At 40.4% G+C, this 19,935-nt stretch overlaps 1 protein-coding gene across 3 annotated transcripts in view; it reads left to right on the top strand.

Annotated features, from left to right (window-relative positions):
* Positions 1–19,507, top strand: part of LOC128119761 (zinc finger protein 426-like) — a 167,716-nt gene extending 148,209 nt beyond the window's left edge. Inside the window, exons 4-10 of one of the 3 annotated variants that reach the window (XM_052753295.1) lie at positions 4,144–4,304; positions 5,611–5,765; positions 6,428–6,516; positions 7,549–7,675; positions 11,560–11,640; positions 12,676–12,755; positions 13,172–19,507. In XM_052753295.1, coding sequence (XP_052609255.1) covers positions 5,741–5,765; positions 6,428–6,516; positions 7,549–7,675; positions 11,560–11,640; positions 12,676–12,755; positions 13,172–14,584 — 1,815 coding nt within the window. In that variant the 5' untranslated portion in view covers positions 4,144–4,304; positions 5,611–5,740 and the 3' untranslated portion in view covers positions 14,585–19,507. The remainder of the gene's footprint in view (positions 1–4,143; positions 4,305–5,610; positions 5,766–6,427; positions 6,517–7,548; positions 7,676–11,559; positions 11,641–12,675; positions 12,756–13,171) is intronic. The other 2 variants (XM_052753303.1, XM_052753311.1) reach the window with 2 other exon arrangements.
* Positions 19,508–19,935: the final 428 nt, after the last annotated feature.

Below are 19,935 nucleotides of genomic sequence, written 5' to 3'. Positions count from 1 at the left end.
ACATTAAGACACCTGTCAAGTTATGAATCCATCAGCTAGGTGAGCCACTGATGAAGTCAAGCTTTCTTGAGCCGTCAGTCTCAAGACCCTGCCTCTGGACATGCTGTGTGAGGGATCATGTCTCTGACAGGAACCTTTCTGTAGGCCTTCACTTTCTCTCAGGTGTCCCCCAGTTTGGTCCAGCTCCTTTGTTCTGTGGTTCCCTGTTTTTTTTTCTGTTTGTGTTCCTCTCTAGCACCTGTGAGTAAATCTTTAGTTCACATGTTTCTCCAGTGTAAGTTTTTTGGCCATGAGAGAGTGATCCCCCAAGATCTCATGAAAACTCACTCCCTGTTTATAGTCTATTGATCAGTACCCTAGTTTCCCTTGAAAAATATTTGATATTGGCCATGGTTGTCATTTGTCCTGTTAACTTAGGTTTTGTGTTTTGTACTAATAGCCTTGTAGTGTTCCTTTCCTTCTAGATTTTTCAAAAATTCATTAATTTATTATTTATTTTGGACAGAATCATACTATGTAGCCAAGTCTGCCTCAAACTTGTGAATATCCTGCCTCAGCCTCCATAGTGCAGGAATTACAGGTGTTCACCACCACACCTGGCAGGGTCTTAGATCTTAAGTGGGTCTGCAGGTTAACAGATCTGAGGTTTGTTTTTTTTTTGAGAGAGAGGGTTTCTCTGTGTAGCTTGTACCTTTCCTGGAGCTCACTTGGTAGACCAGGCTGGCCTCGAACTCACAGAGATCCGCCTGGCTCTGCCTCCCGAGTGCTGGGATTAAAGGCGTGCGCCACCAATGTCCGGCCAGATCTGAGTTTTAAGCACACTTAAAAAACTTTGAGGACTGGGGAGATAGCTTTGCAAGCAGGGAATGTGGGTGGGTTTGAGTCTAGTACCCATACTAAAAAAATAAGTTGGATGTGGTGGTGTGGTCCTGTAACTACAGTACTAGAGGGGTGCCAGGAGAGTCGGATTCCTGGAGCCCACTGACTTGCCAGGCTAGTCTAAACAGAAATCCCCAAATTTAGCAAGAGATACTGTCTCAAAAAATAAGAGCTGTAGAGGAAGACTCCAAACATCAATCTCTGGTTTCCACATATGCCTGCACAGCTAAGTACAGCCACATACACAAGTAAATAAAAGTGCTTTTTTTTTAAACTTTAAAGACTTACAAAATTAATTTTTTCCATTTATTTATTTTGTGTGTGTAGTGGGGTATGCTCATGCCATGGCATATACATTGAGGCCAGAGGACAATTTGGAGAAGTTGGCTATCTTTTCTTCGTCATTGAGGATCTGGGAATCAAACTCAGGTTGTCAGACTTGATGGCAACTACTCAATGAGCCATTTCACAAATCCAAACAATTTTTTTTTTTTTGAAAAAAACACTCCATTGGAAAGTTGAGACAGGAGAATTACTGTAAGTTTGAGATCAACTTAGGCTATGGAGTAAGACAATATCTCAACAAAAGATACCATCATGGTTGGGGATATGGTGGGAAAGTACTTAGCTACCATGCATGAGCCCTGAAGTTCTATCCCAACAGTGGCTGAAGAGTAAACAAGTCACTGCTGCTGGCATTTACAGCAGCATCTGTTTGGACTCCCGAGACAGGAACCACAGTTGGCACTGCACTGCAGTCACCCACAGGAACGTTGGCATTCTTGGGATTTTACCAGATGTCTTTCCCACTGTAAGGAACACTGCTACTTTCTGTATCTGAGAGGCCCCAGCATGGGGTAGCAAGGGACCAGAAGGACAAGATTCTAGGGATAATCGTAGTGGGCTCTATTTTTCCTGGAGTCTAAATGTGATTTTTAGGACATTATCTACTCCAGCACTTTAGATTCATCAACTATAGAGTAAGCTGCATAGGGATTTTGTGAGGGTGAATTTTGTTGGTGGATAATGAGCTATGGGACTTTTAGGGTTCATTGAAATGCCACTGTGTGGAGCACTAGGTAGGCTGGTGTTCTATTGGCTTTATGAAATCTTATTTGTGGGGAGAGAACACAGGCCACAGTGTGAATGTGGCAGTCAGAGGACAACTTTCCTCAGGAGTCCGTTCCCTCGTTCTACCACGTGGGACATGGGCACAGATAGGACTCAAGTCATCAGGCTTAGCAGTAAGAACCTGTGCCTGCCCAGTCATCTCACGGGCCTTATTTATTTATGTTGGGGGGGGGGGGGGCGTTGGTACTGGGAATTGAACCTAGGCTGTGACATATGCTAGGCCAGCGCTCGCTCTATCACTGATCTATATCCTTAGCTCTTTTTCCTTTTGAGACAGGATCCCACTAACTTGCCCATGCCGGCCTTGAACTCATTCTGTAGCCCAAGCCAGCTTTGAGCTTTCAATCCTATCATTTTGCTTCAGCCGCCTCAGTAACTGGAATTACAGCTCTGGGGTTTTTTGTTTGCTTGTTTTGTTTGTTTTATTGTTGATTTAAAGATAAATATTGCTGTTTAGCCCAGGCTGGCTTTAAGGTCTTCTTGCTTCTGTCTTGACAGTGCTGGGTTCACAAAGCTTCCCCCATCATACTTGGTTTTCATTTCTTTTTTTAAAGAGCCAGTCTTTAAACTATATGTTGCAAGGTAACAATAAAAGAAAAGTGAAGGAAATTATTGGAAGAAATGAAAACAAAAAAGTCAACCTTTTTGGGTGGGGATACAGCTTCAGTGGTAAATCACAAGGTTCTGGGTTCTGTCCCCAGCATGAAAAGAAGGACTTGGATGGCACATGCCAACACTCAGAAGGTAGAGGCAGGGCTGTGAGTTCAAGGCCAATCAGGTCTTCCTGTTGGGAGGGGGGTTGGATAAAGAGAGAAGAAGAAAAAGACAAACTTGCACTTTTTCTTTTAAATGCCTGTTATTCTTTATTTAAAAAAGTATGCCATACAAAAGAGCTGGGCAGATTCTGACTCGTCCTTGACCCTGTGCCAGTATGAAGAGGAAAGGGCATTTATGTATGATTTTAATGTTTCCAACCAAGACGTAGTACTTGAAATGTGCTCTGAGTTTGTGTGTGTGTATGTGGTGTGTGTATAGAGGCCAGAGGCAATTTTGGGTGTGTTCTGCAATCACTCTTTACCTTATTAGTTTTCAAAGATTCAGTTTTATTATCTATTGTGTTTTTGTCTGTGGTGTGTGTGGGTACTTGGAGGCCAGAAGAGGCCATTGGATTCCCTGGAGCTGGAGTTAGCAGGCGGTGTGAGCTGCTGGATGTGGATGTTGGGAATTGAATTCAGGTCTGCAAAAGCAGCAAGTGGCTGGGCAGTGATGGCTCACGCCTTTAATCCCAGCACTCGGGAGGCAGAGGCAGGCGGATCTCTGTGAGTTTGAGTCCAGCCTGGTCTACAGAGCGAGTTCCAGGACAGCCAGGACTGTTACACAGAGAAACCCTGTCTTGAATGCCCCCCCCCCCCCCCAAAAAAAAGATTAAGTGCTCTTAGTTGTTCAGCCATTTCTCCAGCTGCCGTCCACCTTATGTTTTGAGACAGGATCTCTCGTTGAATGCAGAACTCTATTTTGATGAGACTGGTCAGTGAACTCCAGGGATCTTCCTATCTTTGCCTCCCCAACACTGGGATTACATGCCCAGACTTTTCCTGGGTACTGATGATAGAACCCAGGTCCTCATGCTTTCATGACAAGCACTTTTCTGACTGAACTATCTCCCAGGTTTTTGTTTGTTTGGTTTTTAAGAAAATTTAAAATTATTATTATTTTATGTGAATGGGTGTTTTGCCTGCATGTGTGTGCACCACTTTTATGTCTGGTGTCCTCAGAGGGTGTGTTAGATTCCCCAGAAATGGAGTTAGAGATAGTGTGAGCTGCCATATGGATGCTGGGAATTGAACCAGGTCCTGGAAGAGCAGCCAGTGCTCTTAAGACACTGAACCATCTCTCCTGCCCTCAGTCCTTTAAAAAAAATAATCTTGTCATTTCTTACTCTGATCTCCTGGTCAAAGATGATACAGCCAGTGTTAGTTTTCTTTTGGTGTTGCTCTCTTGTCCCAAACAAGTTTGTAGTTCTGTGCTTCCCGTGTGTGCATATGCAGGACCCTCTCCTCAGCTGCTTGATTTCCCCTGTAGCCTTATGAAGTAATATATCAGTTCTTTTGTTATGATTATATTTCCCCATAGGACTTCTAGATCTTTACAGAACAGGATATTTTCTGTGTCCTTCCCTGCTCTGCTCATGCCTACCACAGGAATAGGACTTCCTAATTATTTGCTGAAAGAATTAAAGAATAAGCCAGACCTGAAATAAACTTCCAGTACCTACAGTAAATGAAATAGAAGAGGTAAGATTATTTGTAATAATGTTTTTATTTTAACCCATATATTGAAAATACCATTTTAGTACATAATAAAAAATTCAGATGCTTGTGTTTTTTTTCTAGACATACTTGATTTATGTTTATAATAAATGAGATTAGTAGTTTTAAAAGATTCAGAACCTGGGGGTGTATATTAGTGGTAGAGTGTGTGTTTAGCTTACAGTGAGGCCCTGGGTACAGCTCACAGTCACACACAGGGCTGGGGATGTAGCCCCATGGTAGAGTGCTTGGCTGGCGTACACAAGGCCCTGAGTTCTATCCCAGCACCACATAAACCAGGCATGGTGGAACACATCTGTGATCCTCGTAGTTGTGAGATAGTAGTAGAAGGATCAGAGGTTCAAAGTCATCCTCAGTTACGTGGTGAGTTTAAGGCCAGCCCTTATATGAGATACCGTCCTTAAAAAGAGAGAGAAAAGAAAAAAAATAAAATAGTTTCAAATAGACAAGCTATTCCAAATTTTGTTTTGTTTTGTTTTTCGAGACACAGTTTCTCTGTGGAGCCCTGGCTGTCCAGGAACTGTCTTTGTAGACCTCAAACTCACAGAGATCTGCTTGCCTCTGCCTCCCGAGTGCTGGGATTAAGGGCATGTGCCATCATCTTTTATTTTTTGTTTGTTTGTTTGTTTCTTAAGACTGGGTATCTTTATGTGGTTGAGGTTCTAACTTACAATCTTCTTGCCTTGGCCTCTTTTAAGTGCTAGTACTAAGCGTGTGGCATTGGGCCTTGTGCCAAACGTACTTAAGAGTTGTCAAACAACAGTCATATTGATTTTTAAAAATATTTTCATTTTAGTTTTTTAAAATTAAGTCATAATGTGTACATATGAAGTAGTCATTTACATATGGAACTAGTGAATCCTGAATAGTGCTGTGGTGGGTCCATGTTTTGTCATGTTGGGGAGCAATAGCAGTCATAGAAAATCAAGCTTTCTGGACAAACTCAGTTTCATCAAGTCTCAGTTCATTTCCAAGCAGGGTAATACTAGACTGATTACTAGTGCTGCCTGGATATGGGTGTTTTAGTGTGGGTAACGATATCTATTGATGTCTACTGTGTAGGATGGTTATGATAACATGTGAGTTTATATATGTAAAGGTGCTAGCACAGCTTCTGACAAAATTAGTAAATGTTAATTGGTATGCGTATGGCTAGTGAGTAGATGTTTGCTGGTGGGTTTTGCATATATTATCTGCAGAGAGTGAGCACTACTGTGTGATGTTTGCTGACTGACGTTCGATGTTGTTGATTAATGATTGATGTGAACAGGACTCCATATAACCCTGTATTAAGAGGAATGGAGATTGCCTCTGTCCACTTAGATTCATAAGCTGTCCCGAAGTGATCTTGGCATCAGGGAAGGGAGTGTTCAGGCACATTTCACCATCAGCATCACGGGATGGCAGCCATTGATTTGTCCCATGGTAAGTCCTTGTTGAAGCTCTTTTTTAGACTGTTTTAGGTCTCTCCTGCACAGCAAATTCCAGTGGGCAGGGCTTCAGTATCTTGTGTGTTCGTTTACAAAGAGCTGAAATGGGTCACATAATAGTGCTCTGTGATTTAGGCTCAGAGTGTGTATGCTTTCAGAAGAGGTGCTGTATAATTGTCCTGAGTTCTGTTACCAGGTGCAATTTAGAGTCATGTTTTTCTTTCTACTTTTTATTTTATTTAACTATTGTTATTATTGTGTGTGTGTATTTGTGTGAGTGAGGGTACATGTGGAAGTCAGAGGACTTTTTTAGGGAGCCAATTTTCTCCTTCCATTGTGGAATCCTGGGAGCAAACTCTGGGCATCAGGTCTGAGCACTCAAATTAACCTAATGGCGCCATCTCACCAGCCCTAGAGTCAGCGTTTTTTCACACTTGAAGTTTCTTTATCTATAAAGTGAGAACACTCCCTTTCTCAGCAGGCAGCACAGTTCCTAGCCTGCCCCCCTGGCTCCGGGGGAGACGGAAGTGCTGTGTATTTCTTGGTAGGAACATGTATTTATGTGGTTTGATGAGTGTACAGATGACAGGGAATGTCACACTAGAGTAGAGTGACTTCATGGCTCTGGGATTTGATGCCGTCTTTCTTTCCTGTCAGGTCTTCTTCCTAGAGAGCCTGTCTACATCTGTGAAGAAAACACAGAGGAGGAAGAGACAGTGACCGACAACCAGGCAAATTGTTACCAGGTAAAAAGAAAGGATCTCATTCTACCAAATAAAACTCTTTTGGGGGCTGGAGAGATGGCTCAGGGGTTAAGAGCACTGACTGCTCTTCCAGAGGACCCAAGTTCAATTCCCAGCACCCACATGGCAGCTCACACCTGTCTGTAACTCCAGTTTCAGGGGACCCTGACACCCATGGCAAAAACACAAATACACATAAAAATAAAATATATTTCAAAACTTTTTTGTCCATGATCTAGATGCATTTTCTTCTAGAGTCTAGAATCTAGACAGACTCAGCCTCCAGGACTTCTTAAAGGAAATGCATTCGCCTTAGGAGGTGAAGAGTGTCTGGCTGAATTTCCCTGGGGAGTAGAGCCTTATATTGGTAACATGTTACCTTGCAAATCATCCTCGCATTTCTGTAATTGTTACTTAATGTGTTTGCTTGGCTGGGGATTGAACCAGGGCCTTTTTACCCATGCTCGGCACATGTTTTACCACTGAGCTATATCCCCAGCTACACTAAGTAATCTTTTTTTTTTTTACATAGGGTCTGGCTATATAACCTAACCTTGAACTCACAATATAGTCCTGGTTGGTCTCAACCTTCTTCTCCAGTGTTGAGGATTACAGACATAGGCCTCTACTAACTAATCTTGAGCCTCATGTGATAACTGCATGGTTTTTGTTTTGTTGAGTGCTCTGACAGATGATAAGGCAAGTGAGAGCACCCTTTTCTCAGAAGGTCTATTTATTAGATATTTACAGTTTGCTTAGGAATATGCTGCAATGAGACAGTAGGACCAGAAGAGCTTCTAGCCTGGCTGTGCTGGTAGAAATCATGCTTATGAAGTGCTGCTAAAGTCATGTGACAGTAGAAGGTCAGCAGAGAGTGAGCTTAGAGAGAAGAGTTCCTGGGGCCATTGAATCCTGCAGCTGGATTGAGGCTGATCTGAGAACCATGTATAGGTATTAGGTCCACCTTCCTAATTTTCCATTGAGTACTAGCAAGACTGTTAATTGGCTCAAACCAACATGTGTGTAATGGTTTAGGATTCAGTGACCTTCGATGATGTGGCTGTGGAGTTCACCCCAGATGAGTGGATGTTACTGGACCTGACTCAGAGAAATCTATACAGAGAGGTGATGCTAGAGAACTACGAAAACTTGACCTCAGTAGGTAAGGCAGCCAGCATTCCTCATTACCTTTTATGAAACAGATACATATTACATGCTTCTTAATGTGTTGGAGATTGATCATGTTAATTTTGAATATAGTGGAATGAAAAATGCAATTTTTAAAATGAAACAGCTTTTGTATGGGGGTGTGGTCAAGGGGCTCACACCTTTAATTCCAGCACTTGGGAGGCAGAAGCAGAAGCAGGTGGATATCTGAGTTCAAGGTCAGCCTGGTCTTTGTAACAAATTCCAGGCCAGGCTATCCAGGACTACACAATAAAATCCTGTCTCAAAACAAAACAAAAGCAAACCAAAATATGGCTTTTCTAATTGGGGTGTGTGTGTGTGTGTGTGTGTGTGTGTGTGTGTGTGTGTGTGTGTGTGTGTGTGTTCGTGTGTGTTCGTGTGTGTTCGTTCATGCAGAAGCCAGAGGAGGACATTCAGTATTTTCTTCTATTGCTACCTTATTCTTTTGAGGCAGGCTTTCTCCCTGAACTTCACTCTTGTGTCTTTCAGCACAATCCTGTCCACTCCCCACCACACTGTAGTTACAAGCATACCCAAGACCATGCTCAGCCTGTTGTGTGGTTGCTGAGATCAGAACTCAGGTCCTTGTGGTTGTGCAGCAAACACTCGTAATCACAAGCCATGTTCCCAGCTTCAACAAATAAAATTTCTGTCACAATACATAATAATCTATGGTGGCAGTTCTTTGCTCTTCCCTTTCTTCTCTCCTTTTCCTTAAAAAAATAGACTTCTTTTTATTTTTTGAGATTAATATAGTATGTAATTTTGCCATTCCTTTTCCTCCTTCCAATATACTACCTACTCTCTTTCAATTCATAGTCTCTTTTCATTAATTAGGGTGTGTGTGTGTGTGTGTGTCCCTCAATATATAAAAACAGTCTATGAAGTCTGCATAGTTTTACTTGTGTGTACATGCTTTCAGGGTTGACTGTTTGGATAACCAGTTGGTGTAGTCTTCCCCAGCATACCGCTGTTGTCTGTAGTTCTTTATGTATGGTGGAGACCTCATGAGCTCCCCCTCCCACATGAGCATGTCTGTTGGTGTCCTTGTCTGGCTCATATTTAGGCAGTCATGTTGTTGATACTTTATGGGCATAGCCTCTGACATTTCTAAGAGATACAGTCTCACAGCAAACTCTCTGTCTGATCGGCTGGCTTTTATATTCTTTCCACTCCCTCTTCTAAAATGTTCCCTGAACCTTAGGTGTAGAAGTTGTTTTGTAGCTGTATCCATTGTGATTGAGCTCCACAATTCAGCATTTTGATTGGTTGTGGGTTTTTTTTGTAATGGTCTCCATCTGTGATGAGGGGTGAGGACTGTACTTATCTGTGGGTATAAAGACAAGTATTTAGAATGTAGTTAGATTATGCTGGTTTAGTCAAGTGGTGGCTATAGGAACTTCTCCAAGTTCCATGGTTTCTAGTACCAGGCATGATTTCCCCCTAATTGAGTCTTCAGGCCAATTCAGGGTGTGTGTGTGTCACTTGTGTATCCTTACGGCTATCATGCCATGTTGGTTGTTGTTGTGGTTAGAGGTATCATAGCAGATTGGACTCGTTTGCTTCCCTATTTTGGAAGCTTGTGTGGTACTATGAAAGCTAGTCCTTGAAGCATTCAGGTCAGTTCTAGCTCAGGGGTCCACCATGGGCATTGTGTCTGAAGTGCATGGCATCTTCAGGATTGGGACTTAACCTTCTACCTCTAGGGGGCAACCAAGGGCAGCAGCAATAACCTGTAGTGTTTTTGGAGTCTCTTGGACAACCCTGTTCAACAACTCAAAAGAGGTCTTCTCATGTCCAGGTTGAGTTTTTGTTAGATGGTCTTTGACTCTTGGAGGGAGCATTGTCAGCTCAGGTGGGAAAATTTCATTTAAACCAGGTATCTATATTTAGACACACCGACTTATGTGTACTATGGATATTTTTAGGTAGATAGTTGATAGTATGATCTTACAACTTTTTCGGACATCCTTACTATTATTTTACCCTCCTTCTGTATTTTCTCCCTCCCTCTTCCTAATTAAAGCCCCTCCCCCATTTTTCCTATTTCCCATTTCAGATCAATCATACTGTGCTATTCTCCTCTCTCTTACTACCCCACTCTCCTGACTCCAGCAATGGTTCTTTCTATTTCCCTGGTTTCCACAGCTACTCCAGGTTGTATAGTCACATCTGAAGATTTGGAACTAGGAGCCTCAGGTGACAGAGAACACGTGACGTCTGGGTCTTGTGTACCTCACTCATTATGATCTTTGGTAGTTCTGTCCATTTACCTGCAAAGTTCATGATTTCATTTTTTTCTTCACTATAAGTTATATGTACCACATTTTCATTACCATTTGTCGGGTGAAGGACTTTTAGGTTGTTTCCACTTCCTAGAAGACAGCAGCAGTGAACATGGCTGAGCAAGTATCTGGGGAGCAGGGTTTCAAGTCCTTGGACATATGCCAAGGGGTGCTGTAGCTGGGTCATATGGTAGATTTATTTTTAGCTTTTTGAGAGTTCTCTACACTGATTTCCATAGTGGCTATATTAATTTGCAATCACTAACAGTGGATGGGGGTTCCCTTTTTCCCTCATTCCCTTTAGCATTTGTTACTGGTTATGTGTTGATCTTTGTCATTCTGAGTGGGATAAAATGAAATCTAAAGTTGTTTGGATTTGCATTACTTCAGTGCTAAGGATTCTGAACATTTAAAGAAAAAATTTTTTTCATGTAATGCATGTTGATCATATTCTCCCCATCCCTAGCTCCTCCCAAATCCTTCCTAACAATGGACATTTAAAAAAGATATGTCTTAGCTATTTTTTTCTTTTTTGAGAATTCATTTTATTGTTTTTGTTTGTTTTCCTTTCTCTTTTCCTCCCTTTCTCTCTCTGTCTCTGTCTCTTTCTATCCCCCCCCCTTTTTTTTTTTTTTTTTTTTTTTTTTTTGAAACACATAGTTCTGGCTGTCCTTGGAATTCCCTGTGTAGATCAGGCTGGCCTTGATCTAAAACTCACAGAGATCTTCCTGCCTCTGCCTCACAAGTGCTGTGATTACAGATGCGGCCACCACATCTGTCTTCCTTTTCCTTTACTCTTTCATTTTCCTTTGTCTTCTCCACTTCCTTCTTTACTCCTTTTCCTCTCTTTCCTTTATCCTTGTTGTGACTCTCACCTATTTTTGGCAATAAAATCTTCTGTGAATAGTCCAGGCTGGCCTCAAACTTGGAATTCTCTGTCCTCATCCTCCCAAGTTATGGGATTTCAAGTTTCACACACCACTGTGCCTTGCATAGTAAGTAGACTTGTTTTTGGAGAGACAGAGAGAGAGAGAATGAGTGAGTTGCCAGAGATGAAACCCCAGGGCAGTGCACATGCTAGGGAAATGCTGGACCCTGGAGGTATAGCTCCTCTCGAAAGTGTACATTAACTTGGATTTGGCTTTCAGGGGGTCCTTTTTGGGGCACAGAAATAGGAACATTGTCTTTTATGTTGCTAGAAATTGCACTTGGAGCCTTAGGCATGTTAAACAGGCACTCGACCACTAAGCCACATCCCTCCCGCCCCTGTGTTTTCACTTTTACTCATTTTTTTTTTTTTTTTTTTGTTTTTCGAGACAGGGTTTCTCTGTGTAGCTTTGCGCCTTTCCTGGAACTCACTTGGTAGTCCAGGCTGGCCTCGAACTCACAGAAATCTGCCTGGCTCTGCCTCCCGAGTGCTGGGATTAAAGGCGTGCGCCACCACCGCCCGGCCCTACTTTTACTCATTTTGAAAGAATTACTTCGCTTACATTTGAAGTATGATTTCCCTAGTCATATAAAAGTTTGCCATCTCTTGTTTGAACCTCTTCCAATCATGTTTCTGCATATGCAGGGTGTCAGTTCTTCATTCCTAGTCCGACCCCTTGGTTAAAACAAGAAGAGTTGGAGACAGTGGAAAGCGCAGTTCCTCAACGTGAGTAGTATGCATGTAGAAATCTGTTTGATGAGTTCAGTATTGTTTTGCAACTATAATCAATTTTCTTATAATGTACTGGCCTCAGAGATTGGAGCCATTTTTCTCAGAGTTTGAGATATCTTCCATTTTACATAATCTGTTGTTTCTATCTATTCATGCATACCTGTGATCTGATAGCACTATGTGTTCCATTTCCTAAGTTTAGTACTTCAATGTTAACTGTCTTTCCAGACCTTTCTGACGTTCCTGCTGCTGTAATTGCTACAGGATCAGTGTATAATACATAAAATGTTGACTCTACTTTTACTTTACTACTATTTTTTTTTATTACAACTTTTTTGTTGCTCTTGTTTTTGAGGTGCTGGGAATTGAGCCCAGGTCCTGGGCCTGTGAGAATAACCTCAGAGTCAGTTTTCTATTTCCACCATGTCAGCTCCAAGGCTCGAGCTTAGATTGTCACATTTGGCGACAAGGTGGTCTCCACCTTTTATTTTGAGACCAGGTCTCTCATTGAGATCTGGGGTTTACTGACTAGGCAAAGCTGGTTGAGCAGTGAGAATCAGGTAATCTGCCTGTCTCTGCCTCTCTAGTTACTGGGATTATTAGCATGTACCACTGTGCCTGGCATTTCAAAGTGGATCATGGGGTTCAAACTCTGGGCTTCGTGGTTTACCAACTAGCCATTCTCCCTTGCCCCTCCCTCTTCCTTGTTTTTCTGGTACTGATTTTGAAATAGAGTGTCATAATATAGCCCAGGCTGCTCTTGAACTTAAAAAGAGTCTCTGGCTTGATCGAGCATCTTATGCCTTAAGATCACAATTGTCACTGTTATGTCTGTCTCACTTTCTTTTCTCATCCTGTTGGTTTTGAGCCTTAGCCATTAATGTCTGAGCCATCTTTCCAGCCCTCACTTGTATTTTCTTAATGTGCTTAATTTGAAAAGAAGGACAAATGACCTTTACCACCTTTAATTCCTTGTATGTACCACTTATTTTTTGAACTTCTTACATTTCTCTCTCTATTTAACTTCAGAATTGGAATTGCAACCTAGAATTGATGATACAGAGCTTCCGAATTATTTTAAGATGCAAAGTTCCAGTGAAATAGAAATGGTAAGATTAGCAAAGGATTTTCTGTTTCGTACTCAAAAAAAGAAGAGGCTGTTCTTTTGTAGAAAACTATTTGAAATGATATTTGAGATGACTAGTCTGTACCCAAGAGGAATTGATACTTCTGGAGAACTATTTGGAATATCATGAATTGGAAGATTCCCCAAATATACCGTAAAGATTATGTCTCATTGTTTCCACTAGTATGTATTTCTATATATGAAATTAGACATGGAGGTTTTAAGCAATTTCATGAAAACACACATTTCTTTTTTAAAAAATGCATATAATTAACCAGTCCTCAAGCTTTTGGCAAAGGGATCTGTCATTCAGTTTGGAAAAAATAGAGGTCAGGAAATAATTGCATGGAAAAGAAACTGTAAAATTCATATTGAACATAAAAATGTTTTTGTCTTCAGGTGGGTGATTCATCCCTTCCTCAACAGTCAGAAAACCATAATGAGGGGGACCTATGTGACTCTAAGCCATGTGGAGAAGTGTTGGGTGAACAATTATGCCTTAACACAGAGGTGAGCATGCAGAGCCAAGGATACAGTTCTGAGTGTAACTGGTATGGGAAAGACATTCTTTCTTTCCTCAAGGAAACTTCTACTGGACAGAACGTTTCTGATCTTAATCAGTGTGGGAAAATCTTCAGTCTGACTCCAAACATCGTGTACCCGAGCACTAGCACAAATGAGAAACCCTTTGAATGCACAGACTGTGAGACAGCCTTTTTTAATCCGTCATACTTTCAGACAGATTTGAGGCCTCACAATGGAGGAGAACCCTATGACTGGAATAAATATGGGAATGGTTTTATTCATCCCACAAGCTTTGCTATGCATCTTCCAATTCTCAATGCAAGAAACCCCTACAAGTTTGAGGAATGTGGAAAGGACTTTCAGTACTTTGCATGCCTTAATAATCCCATGGGAATGTGCACTGGAGATAAATTCTGTGACTGCAAGGAATGTTGGAAAGCCTTCACGGTTTCCTCACACCTAACTCAGTATGTCTCAATTCATACTGAAGAAAAATCCAAAGTATGTAAGATATGTGGGAAGTCCTTTGCTAATTTTTCTCGACTTTCTGCACATGTTAAAACTCATAATGAAGAAAAGCCCTTTGTATGCAAGGAGTGTGGAAAGGCCTTTAAAAATATGTCATACCTTAATGATCACGTTAGAATTCACACTGGAATAAAATCATACAAATGTATGGAATGTGGGAAAGCCTTCCTTCGATGGTCAGGCCTTACTGAACACATAAGAGTTCACACTGGGGAAAAGCCTTACGAATGTAAGGAATGTGGAAAAACCTTTTCTAGATCTACTCAGCTTACTGAACATATAAGAACACACACTGGAATCAAACCTTATGAATGTAAGGAGTGTGGGAAAGCCTTCACTCAGTACTCAGGCCTTGCCACACATGTACGAATTCATAGTGGAGAGAAGCCCTTTGAATGTAAGGAATGTGGGAAGGCCTTTACCAGGACCTCTGGCCTGATTCATCATGTGAGAACTCACACAGGAGAGAAGCCTTTTGAATGTGTTCATTGTGGGAAAACCTTTATAACTTCCTCCCATCGCACAAAACATCTGAAAATTCACAGTGGCGAAAAGCCCTTTGTGTGTAATATATGTGGGAAAGCATTTATATATTCCACATCCCTTAACATTCACATGCGAACCCATACTGGAGAGAAGCCCTATATATGTAAGCAGTGTGGGAAAGCATTCGCTGTTTACTCACGTCTAAGGAAACATAGCAGAGTTCACACTGAAGAGAAGCCCTATCAATGTGAGGGTATGAGTGTTGCTATTTAGCCCATCTGTTGCCACCTTTAAATATTGACAGTGACACCAAAGATCATCAAATTAGTCTTATCTGCTTTGTGTGGGTTATAATGGCTCACACTGGCCTTAGACACCATCCTAATTTTGTGAAATAGGATTATTTAGTTGCCCCCTCAAACTTTCTTTTGGGCAGTGCTGAGGATTGGCCTTGAACATCACACATGCTAGGCAAGCACTCAATCACTGAGCTACATCCCTGGAACCTTTTCATGGATATCAGAATCTGAACATTTGTGAGTCATAAATGAGGCCAGTATACAGGATGGCCTCATTCTGATGCTTTACTCTTAGTGATTATAACATTTCTAAGTGCTATAAAATAATGAAACAGATTTGATCCTTTTGTTTAGTGGCTGCCAGTGTGTCTTGTTAATGTGAAAATTCACCACAAGCCAAGATAATACAGGACACAGGTGGATTGTGGAAAGACATAATCCAGGCAAATATTCTGACCCCATTGATTCCAATAAGCATACCAAGAAATAGTCCCTATCTGTTCTTAGTAGCTATTCTATTGACAGATGTTATCCCTGTGTTCCTTTATAAAATTCAAAAAGTGTATTCTATCCTACCTTTTGGGATCTATTTTGGATTGTATTGGCAGTAACTTTGTTCATATATCCAATGTCCGTTGTTCCTCAGTTTGGTTGAGATTGATCTGAGCATTGGACTGAGTGTTGTAAATGCTAGGTAAGTATTCTGCCACTAAGCTACATCCCTAGCTGGCTTTTAGTCTTTTTAATACAAACTTCTCAGTTATTGTAATGTGGATTGGCTGAGAGTTTTTCAAGGTACAGTTCTCTTTTGTTGAACAATTCCTTCTTAGCTTCAGTAGTTTCCCCTTTCATATTTTACTAAAAAGCACTCAGGAGGAACCAAGTTGCTCCTTTTGAACACTTTAATTACAGCTCTGACATAAATTTCTTATTTTATCACTCTCAAGTTCTAACTTCCACACAAAATGCAAGGTTCATGACCATTACATATCACTGATTGGTTTTTCTTCATGTTCTAGTAACATGTTCTTCCTTCTTAAGGGAGCCCTCACCAGAACAGTGTCTACCTGTCACTCAGTTTCAAAGTTACTTGCATCTGTTTAAGTGTTCTTTTACTGCAGTGCCCCAGTACCACAAAACACCATAGCTGGCACTGGCAAAATGGCTCAGAAGCTAAAGGTGCTTTACCTGGTTTAAATCAAATCAGGAACTGAGGTCAATCCCAGGGACCTACATAGTAAAGGCACAGGATGGACTGCTACAAGTTGTCCTCTACTTTACATTCATACCACAGCTTGGACACACACTTATGTACACCATAAATATAACAACAACAAAAAACATAAACCAAGTTGTTTTAAAATTCATTTTAAAAGAAATGAAATTTTAGGTTAGCATAGTATTGGGTTCCATTATGACATTTTCATATTTACATGTTATTGTACTCTATTCTCATTAGCTTACCACTTTTTGGATAGAATTTAGGGCTGTGGGTTTAGCTCAGTGGTAATAGTCCTTGCCTAGCATATGCAGAACTAGTTTTTATCTCCAGCCCTGGACAGATAATATACAGCAATTTACTTTCTCATACAAGAAAACAGCATGGGAGCTATTGAAATGGTTCCGAGGGGAAAGCTCTTGCCATGCAAACATGAGGACCAGAATTTGGATCCTCAGAACCCATCTAACTGCCAGGTGGGCATGGAGGCCCTCCTGTCATCCCAATGCTTGGGAAGCAAGATGGGAATCCTCAGGTGATTTGAGTAGCTAGGTTACTTGAATCCATGAGCTCTGAGTTCAGCAAGAGACCCTGCTTTGATAGAGTGGAAAGCGATTGGGGACACCTGACATTATCTTTTGGCTTCCACATGCCATGTGCAAATGTGTAACACACACCAGCCTGCATATATACACACACATTAAAAAAAATAACAGCATGTTTGACTTCTGCTGCAGACTTTTACTGGCATGCAGTCTCTTTCACATGACAAAGCCTGAAAATGAGGTTTTCTTCCTCTTCTGATAAAATCATAGCCTTGTTGGGTGAGGTTTCCACTCATTGTCCTTGCCTAACAAATGAAATTCTAAAGACCCTACCTGGACAATCATGCTGTGGGTTAGATTTAACCTGAATTTGAGAGGGTCATCAGTTCAGTACATGTATGTACAGATTCTTTTGGTTTCCCAGACAGGTAGTCATACCTGTAGATAATGATGATTTTTTTTCTATTTTAGTTGTTGTTTTTACAGAAATGAGTATGATGTCCAGCACACTAGTGAAAGTAGTAAAAGCATATTTTCTTTAGAATTATAATGAGGTATGCTCTCCATCATACTGATTTGCTTATTAGTTTTTTTTAATATCTGAATTTTACATAATGATTTTATAGTATTTCTTTATTGGCGAAGTAAAATTCCTCTTGGATTCATTCATTCATTGCTTTCCCTGTATCTTCTGTGATGACTGTACTCATTTGCTGGTAAGACTAAAGTACCTAGGATTTCCTTGGTCCGTAATACCTAATAAATACTGGAATGAGTAAAAGGACTCTAAAATAAAAGCAGTCATTTATTAATGATGATTATATATTAGTTGTCTCATGTTAACCTTAAATTTCTAGATATATTCAACTTGGACATTAAGGATCATTTTTGTTTTGTGTGATTGCTGAGGATCAAACAAACCCAGGATTAGGCAGGCACTCTGACACTGAGCTACACTCTTGAGGCAAATGGATCATTTTTACTACTTAGTGTTGATTACGTTTACTCACATAAAGATTATCATAGATAATCTTGAGTAACATTGACGTGTAAGTTTTCCTTGTGCAAGAAGAAATGGAGTAGGGGATAGGTAGAGTGCCTGTTTAGCAATCAATGTACAAGACCTTGGTTTCAATCCTCAGCATCACCAAAACAAATTTTTAAAATGAACTGACTGGTTTTTAGCTGTAGATTAGAACAGTGTCATATACTACAATTAAGTGTATTCCTCACTTTTCTAAATTCTTAACCTGTTCAGTTATCCTGATCTAGAATAGTTGATACTGTTTTGGGTACCTTATCTTAAACTGTTCGATATCTTTTATGTTTATAGGACACCTAATATTTACAATATCATTTAAATTTTTTGAGTATATTTTTCTAGGCATGCTTTCATTTTCAAATATAAAGCAAAAATTTATTTTTTTCTTGTATTCCTAATATTTCCTGGTTGTATAATTAAATTTACTTTGGGTCTGTCTTGCATTCTGCAATGATTTCTTCTTGTATTTCCATTGAGTTGATCTTGAAAGTATCCAGTATTCTTTCAGAGAGTATCTGTCTCAAAAGCAGAGTGTGTTACCACCCACTTAGAGATTGGAAGCCAAGTCGGGAGGGTCACAGATTTAAGGGTAGCCTGAGCCTGGGCTACTTTGTGAGACACTAAAGATTAAAATCCAAAATAAAACAGAAAAACAAACAAACAAACACAAATGCACCCAAAGGTGGAGTTGGGGGCCTGGTAAATGATTCGGGAGGGAAAAATCATCTTGAAATATTTAAACTTTCTGATATAGTTTTTATTCCATTCACTCTGGGAGGTATTTACATGGCGTTCTCTCTCTCTCTGTCTCTCTCTCTCTCTCTATATATATATAATAAGCTTTTTGTATCCTTAGTTAAAAAATTTTTTTTGTGGGGGGTGCTAGGATTCAGACTTAGGGCTTTACACATGCTAACCACTGACTTATAACCCAGCTGTAGGTGTGTCTTTTATACATACTTTAGTTGGAGTTTTAAAACTCTGAATACTTGAAAAATACTGATTAACAATTGTTTTAGACCATTATGTATAATGCAATGAGTAACAAATTGGATTTTTAGCAACTTGGTTTTTTTCTTCTTCTGTATTTGTTGCATGTACCTTCTCTTTGTAATGATATTTTCATTGAAATTTTACCTAGTGCTTGAAATCTATGTACTCCATTTACTTTTATTTTAGTTGCTATTCTAAAACATTAAATCCAGTTTTAAAATAAAATCTGTTAATATTGTTTCTTTCTACCCGAGTAGACTAGACAGTTTGCATACAGATTCCCATCATCCACTTCCTGAGTGAGCATCACAATTGCAGAGACCTAGAAGGGAATGCACCATTATACTGACATAGAAGAAAATCAAAGGAACAATTGATGTTATAGAGGATTTAATATATTTGCTCACAATTGCAGAGACCTAGAAGGGAATGTACCATTATACTGACATAGAAGAAAATCAAAGGAACAATTGATGTTATAGAGGATTTAATATATTTGCTGAGGAGATACTAAATCAAAGTAGAATTTAGCCAAGGAAGTGCTGCCCCCTCCCCCCGCCCCCCAATACCCCAAACTTAGTAGTGTGCTACTCAAGACTGGTAGAGATAAGCAAATTCATGATTCATGATGTAAATGTTTGTTCACAGGCCTGACTGGTCAGCCATTAGTCTCATCCCCAAAGAACATGCCTTTAACAGGCAGCTCCAGGGAGCAGCGCAGGGTCACAATGGATGTTAAGTCCTGGCCTGCTGTAAATTCCCAGTTCTTTTCTTGAGAAAAGCATAGTTCTGTTGAAAGGGCAACATGACCCTGGGTCACATCTGTTTGAAAAGAGCAACACTGTGTACTTAAATAATTTTGGCAATGTTTTGCTTTGTAAATCATCTCTCTGTCCAGGTGGCTAGACTTGCAGTCTCCTGTCTCTGTTTATAAATGTTAAAAGTGTAAGCTGGGACCTAGAAGATTTAAGGATGACTGTGTGTAAAATGCATAACCCCAAGGTGTATATAAGTTAGCAAAATTTTCTATTTGAGGCCAGCTCTTATTTGGGCGTTAGCCCCATTTGGCAGTGTGCTTAATAAAGAGCTTTTCCTTCAGTTTTAAGTGTGCAATGATTTCTTATTGAGAAATCTTATTGGCATAATGTTTCTATGGCAACACAAGCCCCTGACTGGACAAATTTATGGCAGAGGGGGCAAAATGGGTCTCTTGATCACAGCCATAAATTCTTTGAAGTTCATCAGAAGGTGGAGTAGCATCTCCTTTTCCCTTTTATGTGAGCTGGTCTTGACTCAGTTTGACCAACAGAAGTCAAGAGAATTCAGTTCTGGAAGTTCCTCAAAAGGCGTCTAATAACATTACAGTTCTCAGCTACTGAACTGTGGGTTGTTAAGCCCTTCGTGTATCAAAGGAGCGTCAGTATCCAACAGAACTGTTTGAATGACTGCGCATTCATTTTTCCTGTGACCTGAAATAACAACAAGATTTGCGTTCACTTTTTGTTTCGGTACCCGGGGCATTCAAC

The sequence above is a fragment of the Peromyscus californicus genome, unplaced genomic scaffold, assembly GCF_007827085.1.
Source record: "Peromyscus californicus insignis strain IS unplaced genomic scaffold, ASM782708v3 Scaffold_11__1_contigs__length_118956290, whole genome shotgun sequence".
NCBI classification, from domain to species: domain Eukaryota; kingdom Metazoa; phylum Chordata; class Mammalia; order Rodentia; family Cricetidae; genus Peromyscus; species Peromyscus californicus.
The sequence above is the reverse complement of the archived record's forward strand: the minus strand, read 5'-3'. Positions and strand labels throughout refer to the sequence as shown.